Source organism: Brachypodium distachyon, chromosome 1, assembly GCF_000005505.3.
Source record: "Brachypodium distachyon strain Bd21 chromosome 1, Brachypodium_distachyon_v3.0, whole genome shotgun sequence".
Classification (NCBI taxonomy): Eukaryota; Viridiplantae; Streptophyta; class Magnoliopsida; order Poales; family Poaceae; genus Brachypodium; species Brachypodium distachyon.
Genome location: NC_016131.3, coordinates 19,138,805 through 19,158,127, shown reverse-complemented (window position 1 = coordinate 19,158,127; position 19,323 = coordinate 19,138,805). Strand labels below are relative to the sequence as shown.

Below are 19,323 nucleotides of genomic sequence, written 5' to 3'. Positions count from 1 at the left end.
GGGAAACCAAATTCGGGTTTGGTCACGGTTTCCAGATCGCTTACACGATCAGATCATCGGATTTCTGAACCCTTTTTTATAGGAGAATGTGGTATAGCCTCTGCTAAGCTGAATAATACACCAAACCACACAGGACGACCACAAGCTAGTGACAGAGCACTTGTACAACAACCTGACGAGCCTCAGCATTGGAAGATCTCCCTTCGCGAGCACTACCACTTGGCTCATGACAATCGCTGTACGCGCCAAGGAACTTCCCAGCAGGGTCACAATAGACAGCACTAGCAAAGCGTGGGTGGACCTGCATTGAGCTCCCGTGGTGCACTCGACATCGGCTGGATTTTAACTTTTCTGTTGTAGCCCAAGTAGTGGTGGACACCGGCTGATTCTCGTTCTAGCCCAGCACCATCCACTATTCCACGTTAATATCCAGAGAGATCATCTGAGAGGCGATCAACCTGACCAACTAAACCATTTTTATCCCGCAGAAAATGACCAGTAGTAGACAGGGACGTTTGGAAGATTTCGATACGAATTACCTGGCGACGCACAGTCCATATCTCCCAAAACAGTCACCAGAACTTTCATGAAACTCTCGTGTGTGATGACGAGCAATGCGTGGAGGTGAGATGATGAGCAGCAGACGCCCTCTTGTAATAAGGAAAATAAATAAAAGAGGCAGCAGCAGACGCCCAGGTCAGATTAATCAGACTTGGGCCAACTAGGTTCTGTAAGTATATGGGCTTTGTTATGGCGAGCCCGACAAAATCTAATTTGGGCCACCCGAAATCCTCATTATTTCCAATTTCTCATGGCTTCGTTAGGTTCCGTGAGTACTACGAATCCGATTTCGTGCAGCCTTGCGCGCCACCGCCACGCGACGCGCTTTCCGACTCCGAGAACCGCTCGAACTCGCCATGGCGAACCGCCCCCCGGCGGCGCGGCGCTCCTCCATATACGCGAGCCGCACTCCATTTTCGTCCTCTCACAAACCCCTTTAGCCGCGCGCGCATCCCGATCCCCCTCGATCGATCTTCCCCGCCCTAACTAGATAGATGGCCGTCAAGCGATCCGCCGCCGCCTTCTCCGTCGACGACTCTGCTCGCTCCTCCGCCCCAACAAGCCCAACCGCCCACAAGAGGAGGCGCGTCTACTGCCCCGACGACTACGAGGAGACGGGCGTCCTCGGCGAGGGCGGCTTCGGCGTCGTCGTCAGCGCGCGCCACCGCGCCACCGGCGAGCTCGTCGCCGTCAAGGCCCTCCACTCCAGCAGCAGCAGCAGCAGAAGCTCCAGCTCTAATCGCAGCAGCAGTTCCGACGCCGCCGTGAGCGGATTGATGCGGGAAGCCTCGTTCCTGGCGGCATGCCGCGGCCACCCGTCCCTCATCGGCCTTCACTCCGTCTCGCGCGACCCTTCCACGGGCGAGCTCTCCATCATCATGGACTACGCCGCCGGGCCGAGCCTCCACGACGTGCTCCACGTGCACCGCGGGAGCCGCCCGTTCCCGGAGGCCGAGGTCCGCGGCATCATGAAGGAGCTCCTGGGCGGCGCCGAGCACTTGCACGCGCAAGGCATCGTGCACCGGGACATCAAGCCGGAGAACATCCTCGTCATCGACAACAACGGCGGCATCAAGATCTGCGACCTGGGGCTGGCCATGTCGACGGCATCCGACGCCCCGCCGTACACGCGGTGCGGCACGGTGCCGTACATGGCGCCCGAGGTGCTCCTGGGGATGCCGGACTACGGCGCCATGGTGGACACGTGGTCGCTGGGCTGCGTCATGGCGGAGCTCCTGGCCGGCGAGCGGCTGTTCGACGGGGACGAACCCGGCGCCCAGATGCTGGAGATCTTCGACGTCCTCGGCGCGCCCGGGTGCAGCACGTGGCCGGCCTACAAGTCGCTGCCGCTCGCCGGGAAGCTTGCGAAGCCGCCCCGATGCATCCGGTCCTGCAGGAGGTTGAGGAAGCTGTTCCCCGAGGAGGTCCTCTCACGGGAAGGGTACCAGGTCTTGAGGGGGCTGCTTTCCTGCAACATCGACAAGCGGCTCTCGGCCACCGCCGCGCTCCGACTTCCGTGGTTCACCAACTCCGGCGATGCTTCAGCTGTGTGATAGATAGATAGATAGATAGATAGATAGATACCTCGATCGAGGCGGATGTGGTAATGCAAATGTGTTCATTGAAATGTTGTTACCAAAGAACAGAGATCTGTGTTGCCTTTCCCTGTCACATGTACTCTGTATTGCTCTTTGTGAATATACAAGGGGTATTATCTATTTTTTAATTGCTCCAGATTTCCTCAAAATTTAGTCACATTTATATACCTTCAGATCAACATTTGTTCATCTCCGTCTCTGTTTCACTTCATATAATTTATACCCCAGTCCATAATAAGTGTCTGAGATTTAGTATAAAGTTGTACTAAATCCCAAAAATCTTATCATGGATCCGAGGGAGTAGTAAGAGAGACAACAGATGTAAACTTATTTAAATTGCACACTTTTTAACTACAGTTTTACCTTCAACAATGTGTGATGTTGTCGTTTTCTTGTTTTGACAACTAATGTCATAAATATGGTTTTCCAAACGACCGGCCGCGTCGTTTTGTAGGATGTTTCATGAGGCAAGCGAGAATTATGTGACTGGACAGTAGAAACATTCCTGACAAGGAGATCTAACCGATCAATGTCATTAGTGAAAAATATCATATTACACCACCCAGTATCCCAGTGGTTAACTATATGCCAGAGGTTTTTATCTTAGCCATGATAGGGTTTTGTTGATACTGCAGGTTTCAGCTACCTCTATAAGACATTTCAAAGCATTGACGATGGATCAACTTGCTTGGGCCGGGCTGACGGACGAGCGTAGGCCGGCTACCCAGTTCTCATCAGCTGGGCTGCGAAAGAAGATGGAGCTAGAACTTGGCGGGAACCCGGCCGTTTCCGGCGCCCGTTTTTTATAGGCAAGCACCCATTCACCCAAAGTTAGCTGACACCGCGACACCCAACTTAATAGAGCTTACAGCAACTGTTCCTTTGTCTCGTTGCCTTCTGACTTGTCAAGCACTCTTTTCAGATGAAAAAAGAAGAAGAGATCAATAAAGCACTGGCCAACTGGCCATCTCAAAGCTCCCAATGGTATCGCCTCCAACCTCTAAGAACAGGGCAGAATCATGCCATATATAACAACTTTACATTCATTCATTTATTTACAAGTAGCCCAACATACTCAGCCGCGACTGACTGTTGCTGTCGTTCCCTTGCATTTGCGTACACTGAACTTGCCCCGGACGGATTGCTGCTGTGGTGTGCTACCTACTGCTATCCACTAAAGAAAGCTGCCCTCGCTCTCTTTCTTCTTCTTGTCCTGATATGTATGTGCGTTTGCTTGTGGCATTGTCGTAAGCAAGTACAAAACTAAGTGTGCAAACTGTTAGCATTTTGCTGTTGCGTTTCTTAAGCTGCAACTGATCAACCTGTAAATTGGGATTTTGGACGGACGTGACCATTTTATCATTCCCCTCCCATACTAGTGGATCTGAAAGGCGATTGGTGATTGATGGGTTCTGCTCTGCGAGTGCTTTAATACTTTAGCCAACTATATGAAAGAATGAAGTACCCATCAACCTGACCAAATTTCCGGTCAAATTTCTGGCAGAAAAACTTCAGATGGATCCAAATCTGTGGGCCTGAAGTTTGTTAAAAAAAAATCCACCGTGGATCAGTTCAATGCCCCAATAAACGGGGAAACAAGTTATTTCGGCATGGCATTTTGGGTTTAGCTCCGGTCACCAGAGGATGCCATATTCCTCTGTGCATTCCATTTCCACAGCAACTGTTCCTTTGTTATCACCTTGCAGCAATGAGCAATTGCGGGATGTTTCCAGGCTTCCAAGCAATCTACACATTCCTACTTGTGGAAAACAGGAGAACTTGCCGTTTTCTCATCCATTTTAAATCTCGGAAACTTGACTGCACCGTAGTACCTGGAGAAGCTGGACTAGATATATCATGGAATGCGCGGTGGTTTGAAGCAAATTTGAAGCATTTCGCACAAAAGTTGCACCGAATGCAACGAGCGGAAATCTAAGAACAGGTTTCCTCTTTACACTGCACTGCCTGGCCGCAGCAAAAAACCCAAGTTGACACGCACACACGCACACACGCTGACGCAAGACTGATGCATCTTCGCCTACAGAGGACAACACTCCAACGCCCGGTCGACGGCGGCCGGCCGGGTCGGCGTCGCGAAGCCGAACTAGCTAGTGGCACAGTGGCGAAAGATCCCAGAGCGGGTCGCAGGCGGACGCGTCGAACACCTTGTCGAAGTACTCCTGCAGGCCGTTCATGGCGTACAGCGACGCCGAGATCCGCCGCTCCACCTTCATCCGCTCGAACTCCGCCATCCCTCCCGCCGCCGCCGTAGGCGTCGACTCCTCCCCGGCCGCCGACGCCGCCGCGCAGCCGCCGTCGACCGCCACGAAGGCGTCCAGCTCCGTGAACTGGCCTCCCCCCAAAGCCGCCGGCTCGAACATCCAAGGCTCCAGCTCCTCCGAAACAAAATCCGGCCTGTACACCTCCCCTGCGTCGACCACCGCTTGCTTCACGGCGCCCTCCTCGCAGCTCACCCCGCTGCTGCTACTGCTAGTGCTGCTGCTGCCGCTATTACTATTGCTATTGCTATTGCTTGTGGGAGCGGCCGGTGGAGAGGAAGAAGGGATCTTGGTGGAGGCCGCGGGCGCCCTGGCCTTCTTGAGCTTCTTGTGGTGGAGGAGACCCCGGATGCGGAGTGCGAGCGGGCAGTCGGGGGAGATGCGGGGGGCGAAGTTGGTGCGGGCCTCGGCGCCGCGGAGGAGGCGGGCGGCCTCGTCGTAGGCGCGGGCGGCGGCCTCAGCGGTCTCGAAGGTGCCGAGCCACATGCGGATCTTCTGCGTGGTGTCCTTGATCTCGGCCACCCACCGCCCCGACGGCCGCTGCCGGACGCCCACGAACTTGCTGTGGCTGCTGCCGCCCTTCTTCCGGCCCCGCGGCTTCGTGGGCTTGGCTGCCTGCGCCGTGGCAGCGATGGCCTCCTGCTGGTGGTAGTAGTAGCAGTAGTCCTGGAGCTGGAGCACTGGGGGCTGCACCTGGAAGTGGAGCTCCATTTGTGAGGGAGGGAGAGCTTGGATTTTGATGGTGTGCTTGGAGTTGGGGGAAGGTAGGAGGAGTTAGGAGACAGGTGTCTGTTAAGTGTTTGCTCTGCTTTGCTTGGCAAAGGGGGGGATTTATAGGGGGGGGGGGGGGGGGGGGGGGTTTGGGCATGGCTTGATATTTCTTTTTTCAGATAGGTAAAGGCAAGGGGATTAGTGGTGATGTCCCTGTGGGGTTACTTTCAGGGCTGGTCAATCGTGGTCAAAGTAAAGTTATGGTCATGTCATATGTCCATCCATGCAGATGGAATTATGTGTTGAAGACAAGGTACCTGGCTTCTTCGGACCAATTTTTGTCCTTTCAGGGTTTTTTTGGCACCATACATGTGCATCCATGCAGATGGAAGTATGTTTGGGATGGTTGAAAATCTTAAAAGGGGTAACATTGTGTTGGAAGATTTTTAAATGAGTTAAAACGAATGAATGAGGTAAAATGTGCAACAAACTTTCTTAGTAAGGATAAAACGTTAAATTCGCTCTTAACTTCTTAAGATAACCACATCCCACTTTTAAACGGCTTGGTACGTGTGTTTTTGGGTAAGGAGTACTATACTAATGCATCAAGACGATACAAAAACATATCTGGATTCCACAACAACACGAGGTTATAGACATCAACGATGCACATGGCCAAATTTAAACAACATGACAACCAAATGTCATGCTGCAGTGAGCATCGGCACACATCAACAATCTTCAGCTTCATTCTCCTCATTTGATAACACTTGGACAAAGAGATGGGTCCTCCAAAACAACACCTCCAAGATTTTTTTTGCGAAATATGCACTTAATCGAATGTAAACCATGAAAATTCTGCTTTCTCCATATTCGTACATCCAAGCAAGCAAACATCCATGAGAATGTTTCCAAGAGCATGATCCCATTCCCACCTCAGTCAAAGGGCCTACCTCTCATAATGATTTAACAGGTCCTCACCAGTAACTGGAAAAAAATAGTCACTGACAGAACATGCAAGCAACTAATTAAGCAAGCAAGAAGCCATGAAAATTGTTTACCATGGACATGTCGCCACCCTAACTTGGATGGAGGAGTCAAAGGGTCTACATCTCCCGGTGATTTGCTACTACTAGGTCTTCACCATCATGGACTAGCTTAACCGAAAACTTTTGGGCCACTCTGATTTGGACCTGTTCATCCCTAATTTGTGGTTATCCAGTCAAACCCCTGCAGAGACTAAGTCGATTTCAGCACAGTGTGCCACTTGGCGGGTTATGAGACAACGATGACAACCGGTGTCAGTACAAACGGCTGAAAACCAACTTTTCATCAACCACGCCGCACGACTTTTGTTTTATTTATCAGAGTCACTTGACGATTTCGCCATCTGCCAAGTCTTCCTCTTTCAGTCGATGAGGCACTCAGTCCTTTGCTAGTTCAAATTTTGTCTTTTTTACGTACGCAGGCAGCAGCCGCCCTTAATCTGTTTTTCGTTTAGGTGCTTGTTTTTCTTAGTTCTCTGGAAATAGTTTTTGAATAACGGCAACTTGCTGCACAAAATAAGCTTTCAAGGTTAAGGTACATTATTACTACTACCTCTGTTCCAAATTACTTGACGTTTTGATAGGCTAGTTTGGTGTAAAATGTTTTGGTAGGCCAAAATAGCCTACCAAATTCGTCCAAGTCACTTATTTCCGGACAGACGAAGTATTAATTTGAAACGGAGAAAATAGTTCAGAACATGAACACCACAAAGTTCTTCCAAAGAAAATCTGAACTTGATTAATCTCTAGGGAACTTCGAGATGGCAACAAAATTGGATGATTAAGGTTGATGGCAAAAGCTCTCTCTTAATCTGAGACGCCACTGCTAGTCTGCTACGGAGTAGTATAGTGCAACGGGTCCTTTTCTTCTGCACCCATAAACCAGCATTTGAGAAGTAGCAAAATTATGGACTCGATTTAAAAAAGGCATGCTAACCTCATCGATCAAAAAGGCAAGTTTTGTCAAGTTGCCACCTGCCACGCTACTAGAATATTCTAAAAGCTCCCTTGATGGTTGAGCAATAAGACTAGCGCCACCCACATTGCGCTACGATCTTTTTTTATGTGCCGAGAGATGGCTCCAAAGAGGTTCTTCCTGATGACTGTTTGTTTTATAGCAGAGCAGATGCCTTCTTTGTCGCTGTCAAGTTGCGTTCTCTTGTCGAGCCCGGTAGATTATCTTTCCCAGTAAGACAAAAGATCGCTTTTTGGGCAGCAGAAATGTCAAGAGGGGGCATCTTCTCGCATCTATGCGTGTAGATTCGTTTCAGATTTGTCTTGTGCCAGGAGCCGCCATGAACCTGCAGGAGACGTTAATATTCCAGTCGCGTGCTACTGGGGCTAATCTCCACGGAGGAACGATTCAAACTCAGTTTCTGATGTCAAGCCCTGATACATAAAGATTATCCGATAGCTACCTTGGGTATTTCTTTTCCAACGGAGTACAATTTTGTGGATTCCTCCCACTAAGGTTATGGTGCATGCATCTAAAAGTTCATCATTCCGTTGAGAAACAAAGAATAACAGCTTCTAGAACATCATTGAAGGTCGCTAGCGAAACCTCGTTCGGGACAAGTTTGGCTGACATTGAAGCATGCATTTGATTTTGGATGACATCATTGAAATGCGATTCGGGCTTTAAAGACTTGATTTTAACCGCTTGTGCCAGCAAGCTATTAATAATACTCCCTCCGTTCCAAAATAAGTGACGTGAATTTGTATAAGAACATATACAGTTCCAAAAGAAGTGACATGAATTTGTATAAGAACCTATATCGTTCCAAAATAAGTGACATGAATTTGTATAAGAACCTACACAAAACGATGTCACTTGTTTCGTGATGGAAGAGGTTTTTTTAATCATAATAGCCGTTAGTAAACAAGCAGGCCTAAACCATTATAAACACAACATAATCCAAAACAGAAGGCTAGCATCACATTAAAACACAATAATACCATTACCAAAACTTGATGGCACCATCTGTTCAACCCAACCAACAACAAATTTTTGCCATTTCCCTTACATCTTTGACGCAGCACGTCCCAAAATCATATGTGAATACAGGATAATATACACTCTACACCAAAACCACAGGAAATGGCAACCTCCAATTCCTTGAAGCGAGCAATGCATTCACAAATGAACTCCCCCCGAGAAGATTCAACACAAAATTGGTTGACAGTAACAATGATGAATTATATCTGAAAAAACCAAGCCTGAACCTTTCAGCCATAAAAGAAAAAGGGAAACTATGTGGATAAGATGGACTGTAGCATAAGCTGCTGCTGTGGTTGCAAGCTGGAAAATGATGAGGCAAGAAAATCAGGTGGAAATGTCTTTAAAACATTGACCATCCGGGCGGTTGTTTCATCTGTAGCAAGTTCCTTCCCATTGCAGAGAACCTACATAAAAATCCAAATCATTTAGACATTTTTTCTAAAATACACATGGATATCAATAATCACTACTAGCACCCGAAGTCTGTCCACCACAAGTCTACCTCAAGAACTCGACCAAACTCCAAAAATAAACCGATCACACAAATTTATACATCAAACTGGATGTAAAAAATCAGTTTCATCATCGCGCACTAACAGGACGTGACAGAGAAAGCACGCAAGTCAGACATTACCTCAGCAAAAATTGAAACTATTTTAGGAAGATACTGCCTATGAGGCCCAAGAATATCTGCATCCGACCTGTACATAAAAACAAGTTATATTAAGTGTAAAAAACCACTACTTTTTTGTCAAGCTGCCAGTAGAGAGCACATACCTCTCCACCATTGAACAAAGCTGATCATGTACAACTTTTGCTTCTATCTTGTCATCTTTTATAGGCAAGCAACCAAGCCATGCTGGAATGATCTGAGAAGCATAAATAGATTCAGTACACATGCACAGTACAAGTAGAAGCTAGCACTATTTCGAATAGAACTTTGAACTCAAAAACTATTATTTTTTCTTAGAATCTAAAATACAATGGAGCATTCTCACATTTAATTGACAGCCCACATGTTCTTGTGTATGAATTATGGATCATCAAGTGCCACAAAGAATATGTACAACCTTAGAATGTCGACTCTATTAATAAAGCTGGAAGTGAGATTTAAGCATATACCTGAGTCACATCAATGCCATCACGATGGAATTGACATATTTTTCCAAGTGCTGAAACAGCGTTGTCATATGCCATAACATTATCTGGATGTTGTGCTTCAGGATGCCTGATAAGATTGTTCAGCTTTGACAGGGCCTCTGAATTCAAAAGCATTATATTAATGGTCTGAAATTAGAATGCTTGTAGAAGTACTAAACCAAAAGATTCAGAACTTACCTCCAACTAGAGGACGAAAAACATGACCACCAAACTCAGCGCATACGCCCAAGCCATAAACAGCAGCCTAAAACAAAAATGATTTTATCACCACATGAGTGCCATGTTTATAAAATATTGAATTGGACAAAATCAAGGCAACATGAGAACATAAATATAGACCTGCCGAACATCTGAATTATCATCATTCGATGCCTCCAACAGAAAAGGAACATAGGTATCATAATACCTGCTCAGACAAAAAGACATGATTAGTTATGATTAAAACCCAGTTTCCAGATAACTAGTGTCCAGAAACATACTTCAGAGCCGATTCTCGACATTGTTCTGCAATATCGTCAAAAATGCAGATAGCTATCCTTCTCTCCTCAGCTGTCTTATCTTTTCCCTGGAGATTACAGGTGACATAGAAATTTTTAATTAGGACAGAAATACTGGGGGCAGTAAAACAGGAATAGGCCTAGTACAGCATGATAATGGCCCGCGATCAATTGATCAATAGTCCCAGCATGTAACAAAGTGGCTACGCAGAAAGGCAGCCATAGAGCAAAGTCAAAAATGCTGTCTTATCTTTTCCCTGGAGATTACAGATGACATAAATTTTTTTAATTAGGACAGAAATACTGGGGGCAGTAAAACAGGAATAGACCTAGTACAGCATGATAATGGCCCGCGATCAATTGATCAATAGTCCCAGCATGTAACAAAGTGGCTACGCAGAAAGGCAGCCATAGAGCAAAGTCAAAAATGATTATTTATATCCAAGCTAACAAAGTTTTACATTACTGCTTGCCATCTCCATCGAGGTTTTCATAAAATATAACAGTTTAATTAAAGAAAGGCATGACATTCAATTCCACAGTTCTTGTGGACCATGGATGCATCCTATTGCACGGTTCTTGTGTGATCATAGATGCATTCTATTCCAGTATGAATAGAACAACAACTGAATGCAACACAATAGACAAAGAGAGCTCATCAAAGAACGGCAAGAAGGCAGGATTAAATCGACTTACCAACATCGGTGTAATGTACACAGAGAGCTCATCAAAGAACGGCAAGAAGGAAGCTTTGAAGGTTTTGATCAAAGTTCCTAGGCACTCGCCAACCTGAATTTTAAGAAACAGATAATATTAATTCGAAGATGAACTCAAAAGGACAGGTGATTTCTAGGGCCCAACGAATCATGTCAAGACACACAACCTGATCAAACACTTCCTCCTCCTGTTCATTCTCTTCTTTGAGTAGTTCTCCTTCATCAGCATCAAAATCTTCGGCTTTCGTTCTCTCTACCCTGTCTCTTTTCCTGGTTGCACTGGCTATAATAACATTCTTAATCTCATCTGAAATAGCTCTTACTTGGTTTTCATCAAGGAGGCGCCCAGAAAGCTGTTCAGTGAAAGTAACATCAATGAGAAATATGTTTGTGCAAAGTGCAAACCCTTTTAGAAATAAAAGAGCAGTTAAATAGCATGCCATACAGAACAGATAATTCAGTAACATGTTATAGATTATCAATCCAGGCTTTCCTTCATAGATTGATCCCCTCAAAAACAAAAACAAATTGTGTCCAGTCATTCAAATTCAAGCTTCTGAAAAGCACTGCGGGCTTAACAAACAGAGAAACTGATAAATCTAACTTGCTCTACAGTGATTAATCCTGCGTGCTTCTGTACAAAGGGTTCATTTGGCTTGTACCAAGAAGTTTTTCTTTGGAAGAAGCAACTTTATGGTAATACCAAGATTCCAAAAGGTGGTACCCCATGCTTGCCTGGGCGCAAGGCGGTCAGGAAGAGAGGGAGAGCGAGAGAGGCGGCCGCATGCTGAAGTTGATGGATGATATGTGGTAAGATTGAAGAAGCTCCTAGCTACTGGATTGGAGTTGAACCACCATGGCTGGTGTTGAAGGTTGGAGGTTGGGGGTTGCTTTTTAAAAAGTATCAGTTGTGGTCAATGGCAACTGGATACAGAGATTGAACAACCCATAAGGAGAGTGGACGGTCCAGATTTGTGCCAGAAGATAGACAGTCCAAATTCATAAATAAAAAACTTAAATGGACCACATATCCGTCTTTATCGTCTTCCTCCTGCTGTGAACATTCGCCCCCCTGCTGCGACCTCACCATCTAAACCCCTCCCTGGCTTTGACCCACTATGACAAACTCCGCCACCACCGCACCTCGCCATCCAGTGCATTCCATGTAGAGAATTGGCCATCCAGCGCCTCCCCATGCCACCACATAAGCACCCTAGGCGCTGTCAATATGCCAGCCTAGTGCCTAGAACCTTGGGTAGTATTAATACTTACAAACTCCACCAAACTATAATGTAAGGTAATCTGTGAGTTAATGAAGAGTGAAGTGCATATTCAGACTGACATGCAGAAGTGCGACTCACCCTGTCCCTCAGCATTGCTGAGACAGGATCAAAAGTTTAGTGTCCTCAACTGCATAATAATTCATAGATGAGGGTGGCTATCCCTTACATATGAACAATATGGCCCATATAAACAATATGTGCATACAATTAAAGGTACTTCATCATGAATCATTGTGCTGCTAAAATTTCAGCTAGACAAGTTAAAATCCATATATTCCCAAAACCAGATATTCTTTCTAAAATGCACAGGTGACACAACCCTTCACCAAGTACTGTATAAGCCAGTGCACTGCATAATCAGAAAATAGAACAAACCTGCATGCACTCGTTCAACGAATCCAGCATGGATGAGCACATTTCGGTTTCTGGCTCCTGTATGGTTGGACGGATGCATCAAATTCCGGCTGTTAGCATGGAGTAAATAAAACAATTTGTGTTATGATGAATAAAGAACAAGATTTTGCTAGACCTTGTGCAGCGCCTCCACGAGAGCTGGAATTATGTAATCAGACAATTGTTTAACATAAGACTCATCACGTCCTTGAGCCTGCCCCTTCTCAACAGCCAACTTTGCCGAACGTAAAAGTTCAGGCATAGCTGCATAGTCGTTGCAAAAAGTCGTAAGAAAATATGCAAACCTAATCACAAATAATTGTGGAACATACCTGCAACAGCAGCTCTCCTCACTTCTTCATGGAAGTAAAATTTAAGCAAAGGAACCAGCGTAGGAGCAACCTAAATGGAAATGTGTTCCAATCACATGGTGGTAAGCAGAGTCCAGAATCAGACAATTGATTTGATGAATAACTGAATGAGATAACAAACCTGATCAATCCATGGGAAGAACCCCTCCTTGAGCTCATCAGCATAGCAGCAAAGCATGTTGCAAGCTGTTGCTTTCTCTTCCAGCACACTAGTTCGGATTCCTATTCTTTTGTCCCCCAGTGTGATTGTTTCAATGCTGGGCGAAATACAAAATTGAGAGGCAAAAATAAGAACTATTGTAGGCAGTGTTCTATTTTAGGGGAGGTATTACTATTCAGCATGGAAGTTAAACTAAACCTCTTACTGTTCTCTAAAAGTTTCTAAAAGGAAGAGGTGAACCAAGCACATATTATACTAATTATACTAATTCAAATGACAAGGCTTCCAGGAATAAAGGCACCAATTTCTATTTCAGTGGATAGAACATCACAATAGAATTGTTGAATTGGTAACACAAACCTATCATCATCTGATTCTATTTCATCATCTGATTCAGCTGAAGTAATTGTGACATCAGGCTTCAGCTGAGCAGACTGAAGCAGCGGCGGCATAACAACACTCATGTAAGGAAGAAAATCCTGTCCAAGGCATTTGCATAGCCTGGCCCAAGCCTGTCATGCAGGAAGATTGTTATACAAATTCAAAATATTCTTTAACTCAAAGTATTCACTTTACAAGCTGTGAAGCAAACCTGCAACATGTAGCTGGTTATCGGATCGTCTGTTTCCATCGGAGTTCCTTGCAAAGCCATAAGTACTTCCATGACCTAGAAAAAAACCGAGGCAAGTAAAGAAAAATATATCTCGATAAAAAATACAACCGTCCAGGATGCAAATCATAAATGCAGTTACAGAACAAAAGGATACAAAGTTAGAAACTGAAGTGCTGAACAGTGAAAACCAACAATACATATGGAAAAAAAAGTGAGAATACCACAAACTAAAAGAAAGTGAGTATTGTTCCACCGTTAAAAAACCAGCCCATCAATTTGTATGCAATGAGAAAAACATGTAACCGTAAATTGATTCACCAACATGAATAATGATGACCATCTGAAATTCAAGTAATATAGAAATGTGCACTCCGTAAAAATTAAATTTTAAATGAAAGGACATGCTAACCTGCTTGGCGTCATCCCTAAACTTCTCCTTGCCCACAGCCATTCCAACAAGACTAATACACTCCATGGACTTGGCACGGAGCATCCGATTAGACTTGTCCGTTGCATTCATTAAAATAGCTTTCAGGTATGGCATAACAGCATCATAGTATTTATTGAAGTGGTCCTGCAACAGAAAGCGTATGAAATGATGTTATAAAATCATCACAGTGAGCAAACTAAAATTCATGAAAAAATACCCTATCTATTCATATGAGATTAACACAAAAATTAAGTCAATCACACATGATACTGAATGTAGTTATTAACTTCCAGACGAACATTTACCTGTGATGAGTCAGCTACTGATGCTAAAGCTGTCAATGCTCCCTCTTGCACCATTTGCTTGCCATTCTAAAATACAACATGAGAAGTTAACACATTCTCCACTGATAAAAGCAATTATGCTAAGCAGCTAAAATGTGAAATGTATTCAACGGGGTAAATGTATACCTGAAGAAGAACAAGCAACTTGCCAACAATCCCATCCAGGTATGGTGTCAAAATTTCTGGTGTGCAATTCTCACTGAAATTCAAGATAGCAGACGCAGCATGTGCCTGTCAAGAAGGATAAGACACAATATATCAATATAAGAATGCTATTTGATGCCTAATATGCAAAATATAAAATATGGGAGCGGAACTTCCAAGCCATAAGTTATAGCACAAGTATCATGAGTTTTAGAAAAGTAGTATCACAATGGATTCAAAACATTAAGGCAGCATCAGTGTCAGAAGCCCTAGTAAGTTAATACCATACACATGCAAATTCAATGCATTACAGTTTTCTACACTTAGCCACCAGCCCACCACTAGCACATGGACCATGCACAGCAAAAAATAAATGCCATGGGAATTTTTTTAGAATAAATATAATCAATTTAAGGAAGATTTATAGGGATCAGATTGGTTATAGAGGAACAATGTCAGATATGCACGGCCTAGATGGGATACAGAGGGGCGCAGTAAACCAAGCAAACATTTGGTATGGAGTAGAAATTGTTAATTTTATATGAATTCAGAAAACCAAATTATTAATCTATCTTGTAAAGTACTACCTCCGTTCCTAAATAAAAGTAGTCCTAGCTTTGTCCTATCCAAGTTCATAGAAAAATGTATCAGCATCTAGAATATCAAATAAGTATACTATGAAAATATATATCATGATGGATTTAATAAAAATAATTCTGAGTCGTAAATGTTGGTAGACTTTTCTATAAAGTTGGTCAAAGTTTAAAAAGTTTAACATACAAAGCTAGGACTTCTTACATTTAGGAACAGAGGGAGTACAAGTTAAGAGCACGTCACAATAAACTTCACGTTGTAGACTTCATAACCATTCAGAAAGTAGGTGTCCAAATATCTACTGAGGCGGAGCCAGGGGCGAGCAGGGACTAGACCCCCCAACCAACCCATCGATCAGGCCCCCCTATTGGTTTTGCAGTGCTGAGTAGTACTGAGTACTTGCCCATCAGCAAAGAACACGTTTGACTTCCTAAGGTCCTCAGTCAAACCCATGGATGACAGCCCAGGAAGGTCCATTACAGGAATTAGATGGGACCTCATGTCTTGATGGATGTACACTGCCAAGGAGGCAACGAGAGGCCAATCCATCAAAAGCATATACAGCTTCCTTGTTTGGTTGTTGCCTAGCCACCGACGACGCTCTGTCGACTATGGATCAGTGCCACCACATGGCTGCCGCCTACCAAGTGCCAACCCGTGTGTCACTCTACCCGGCAACCCTGAAACCTCACCATACGGCTCACACATAGATCTAAGGTATATCATAGACCTCAGGCATATCATATATTGATATTACATACAGATTTACACACTTTTATAGATCTAATACAAGTACAAGGTAACACGGACTTGGACGCTTGGCATTACTATTCATTTTAGATTTAGATCTAAGTACTCCTTTTCTTGTATGAGTAGTTCGATGGCTAGTGGCCGACTTGTTATAACGATCTCAGTGCTACTTTTAGGTGATAAATCTCAGCTCAAATCGGATACATGTATGTCCGGAAGTATTACTATTTCTAAAATATCAAATTTTGCGATCTGGAGGGCACTGTTTATTAGATTCACAACAAAGAATGTTCTAGGTCTATTATCTGCCATGAATTCACTAAGTAAAGCTGCAATTGCTTACACACTGTCTGACTATATCTACTAGATATATTTGTGCTTCCCTATCTACTGTCTTACGGACAGCAGTAAAAATCTGGAGAATACAAAGTTTGTGCTGTTTTTTTTCGCTCCTGTACTGGTAAAGAAATGCCTAATTAGTCCAACTACATCACATATAGGTTGAACTGCTTCGTCTAATGAAGAACCTTGTCGGATGTCTGGAGCTCGAAAGGAGTATGTATCTTAGATCTGAATGTGCTATATCTAGTTGTAACATTTTGGTCCAGAATGTACTAAACATACTAAAATCTTCTCAATCAGAGTTTTGCTGATGTGATCTCAGTCACATAAGCACTGGGAAACCATAAAAATGCATCATAAAAAAACGAAATTTTGGAGTTAAATGGTGTGAGATCAACTTATCAAGTTTAATGCTGAAATTTCAACACTTGCCTGCACCCGTGGATTCTGGAAATCGTCCATGGCGTTAGCCAATGCAGGCAGCACCTTTTGGTGGTACTGAACCTGCAAGTCTGGGCCCAAATCTGTAGACAGTTGACCAATGGCATTGATTGCAGCCCACCGTACACGAGGATGAGGATGTTGAAATCCATTCAATATCATTGAAACCACCTGCTCCAAATTTTTAAGCATAACCTGCCAGTAATAAACAGTAAAAAATGAGGAGATGAGCTAGTGTGGCTTATTGCTAGCCCAAAGGTCTTATACGCATGGCAATTTAGTATTTCTAGTGGGTGAACATGAGGAATCAATGGAAAAGCAAGGTAGCCAATGTCTGGTCATCCTATTTCTTATTTATAATACACAAATGATAATGAATAAATATTTGTTTACCTATTCAATAATCAATAAAGCAACTTAAATATTTCTCCAGCATTTCCAAGTTTTCAGCAAGCTTTTGAAGAAAAAAATTGGGCACAAATGAAAGAACGTAGCACCTGTGTGGCTTAGTAGTAACCCAATGGTCGTGTATGCATGGCAATTTAGTATTTCGAGTCGCTTAAAATGAAGAATCAATGGAAAAGCAAGGTAGCCTCCTATTTCTTATTTATAGTTCACAGATACTCCCTCCATTCCATAATTCTTGTCTCAAATTTGCCCAAAAATGGATGTATCTATTCCTAAAAAGTGTCTAGATACATGTAATATTTCGACAAGAATTATGAAACGGAGGGAGTAACAAAGAATGGATATTTGTTTACTTATTCAATAATCTATCGAGCAACATTAAGTATTCCTCTAGCATTCCAAGTTTTCAGCAAGCTTTTGAAGTAAACAAATATATTGCATAGGGAAAATGCCAAAGTTATCAGGCAAACCTTTGCACATCCTTCTGCAATCTGTGCAAGTGTGATGAGCGCAGCATGGTGCTTCTGCCATTCAGGAGCAGAGAGGTATTGTGGAAGCAGCTCAGATGCAATTGGCACAATTGCATTTCCGCCAATGGCAATGGCGAGACGGTCAAGGCACTCCTGTGCTACTCCATAGTTGTTCCCTTCACCTGCATCTTCATCCTCAGTTTCGGCTGTGTGCCATGCAGCGTCCTCCTCTACATCAAGCAGCATCTGCATGAGCACTTGAAAAAGTCTGCCAACAAACTGTGGGAGTCGCCGCATCATTCCTGGTGCACGCTCCCTCGCCTCTGCAAGAGTGATAACAAACTCTACAGCCAGGTGCCTAGTCCCATCCTCCAGCTGTGTAGCTTCAGCTATTTGCAGCATTGCTCCTGCCACATCCGCAATCTGTCGCCGCAGGAACCTTGGCTCTGCACCAGCGAGCTCCACGAGCAGCTCCAGCGCCTCCTGTGCAGATGCCTCCTGGGCAGAGTTTAGGCAATCCGTGAGTGCCCTCATCATCGCGGGCAGCAAATCCTGCATCTTGTCACGGTCGGCGTTGGTGGGCAGGCACTGAACGAGATTAACCGCAGCACTCAGTGCAGCGATGCGAACATCAGGCGATGTTTGGTGCGCCAGAGCAGAGGCGAGGAGGTTGTGGATGGTCATCAAGTGGTCGAGAAGAGATTCAGCAATGTAATCCGCAAGTCGAGCGAAGATGAGCAGCGCCGACTCCTGCAAGTTGGGCGCCTCCGGGGTCGAGGCAGCCTGGAAGAGGAACGGGAGAAGCTCGGCCCACGTGTTCTCCGGGAGGAGGAGCGCGGCGAGCTCGGATATGGCGTCGCAGACCTTCTTCGCGATGGGCTTGGGGGGGTCGGACTGGAGCGCGCTGAGGAGGTGGGACTTGAGCGCGGCCTGACCAGCGGGGGAGAGGAGGGGCCAGAGCGGCACCGGCGCGGCGGCGGACGAGTCGGAGGAGGGCGTCGGGGACAGGAGCTTGCGAAGGAGGACCGCGGCCATGGCGCGGAGTTCCGCGGGGGTGGCCGGCGCCGAGAGCGACGACGCGAGGCGCAGCGCGAGGGGCTCCGGGTGGGAGCCGCGGAGGCGGTGGAAGGCGGCCTCGGCGGCGGCGCGGTCGGCGTTGGAGGCCGACATGAGCGTGGAGAGCAGCGCGTCGAACGCCGCCGGGTCGCCACCCAGCAGCGCGGCGGCCGCGGCCTGGTCTTCGGCGGACGCCATCGGATCGGGTGCGGGCCCAGTCGGCGGCGGCGCGGCTAGGGTTTGCGGGAGGAGGAGGCGGCGGCGGCGGGACAGCGTGAGAGGGAGAGGGGGGCTTGGACAGAGGAAGAGGGCGACTCGGGATGGGTTTAATAATATATGGGTAGGGTTTGGGAGAGATGCGGCTCGGGGCTCGGCGGAGGTGGGGCAGAACAGAAGGAGAGGAGAGGGAGAAGGAAGGATGGGGTTTGGTTTAGTTGCGTTTGGGTTTGGGTTCGAACAGTTTCGCGGGATTCTTGTCCCCGTCTGCGGCCTCCGGTCATCCGGTGCCTGCCAACCCCTTGCTATTATTCCCGTAGATTTTATTTCCGTTGCGGCTTGCCGATTGTCTGTTCTCCTCTCCGAAATCCGGGTCATGTGTGCGGCCCTGGCGGCGCTCGAGTGTGAGCTGGGGATGGATGGAGCGGGGAAGACGAGTATGGAAGGTATGATTGGCCATTGATGATGGGTACAGGCAGGCGGCCGGGTTCCATCTCACACCACGTCATGATTGACCGCCTGGTGGCTGACAGGGGGGACATGACAGGGCCGCCTCCTATAAGCTTCCAGGGGTTTATGATTTTCTCTTATTTTTTGGGGCGCTTTTATTTAGCTGTACAAACGCGCACGCTCGAAGTGAAGAAGTCCGGTCTCGTAGTCGTTTTTGTTTCCCTAGTTACTGGATTTCAAAAATTCAAGTTTGAGCGGTTTATTCACATTATAACAACTCCGAGAAATCA

General features: G+C 45.7%; 3 protein-coding genes across 4 annotated transcripts; 1 reads left to right on the top strand and 2 right to left on the bottom strand.

Annotated features, from left to right (window-relative positions):
• Positions 1-1,055: 1,055 nt before the first annotated feature.
• LOC100821354 (putative cyclin-dependent kinase F-2) lies at positions 1,056-2,114 on the top strand. The gene has a single exon (XM_003559997.1). The coding sequence runs from the start codon at positions 1,056-1,058 to the stop codon at positions 2,112-2,114; it is 1,059 nt and encodes a 352-aa protein (XP_003560045.1).
• A 1,900-nt stretch (positions 2,115-4,014) lies between these two features.
• On the bottom strand, positions 4,015-5,234 carry LOC100821055 (ethylene-responsive transcription factor RAP2-11). Its single transcript, XM_014896462.2, has one exon. The coding sequence runs from the start codon at positions 5,147-5,149 to the stop codon at positions 4,268-4,270; it is 882 nt and encodes a 293-aa protein (XP_014751948.1). The 5' UTR covers positions 5,150-5,234; the 3' UTR covers positions 4,015-4,267.
• Positions 5,235-8,113: 2,879 nt separating this feature from the next.
• On the bottom strand, positions 8,114-18,764 carry LOC100821182 (importin-5). 2 transcript variants are annotated; one of them, XM_003562797.4, is made up of 20 exons: positions 17,312-18,742; positions 16,425-16,628; positions 14,289-14,393; positions 14,124-14,189; positions 13,798-13,962; positions 13,368-13,442; positions 13,136-13,287; positions 12,737-12,872; positions 12,577-12,646; positions 12,381-12,508; positions 12,227-12,283; positions 10,736-10,921; positions 10,549-10,641; positions 9,835-9,920; positions 9,695-9,761; positions 9,533-9,599; positions 9,317-9,453; positions 8,972-9,063; positions 8,829-8,895; positions 8,114-8,598 (listed from the first exon to the last, which is right to left on the bottom strand). In XM_003562797.4, exons 1-20 carry the CDS (start codon positions 18,563-18,565, stop codon positions 8,446-8,448), a joined length of 3,360 nt encoding a protein of 1,119 aa, XP_003562845.1. In that variant the 5' UTR covers positions 18,566-18,742; the 3' UTR covers positions 8,114-8,445. The 2 variants fall into 2 exon arrangements, with proteins under 2 accessions (XP_003562845.1, XP_010236548.1); XM_010238246.3 differs by lacking the exons at positions 8,114-8,598; positions 8,829-8,895; positions 8,972-9,063; ... (2 more) ...; positions 9,695-9,761; positions 9,835-9,920 and adding an exon at positions 10,019-10,109 and having other exon boundaries at positions 17,312-18,764.
• Between the last annotated feature and the right edge of the window lie 559 nt (positions 18,765-19,323).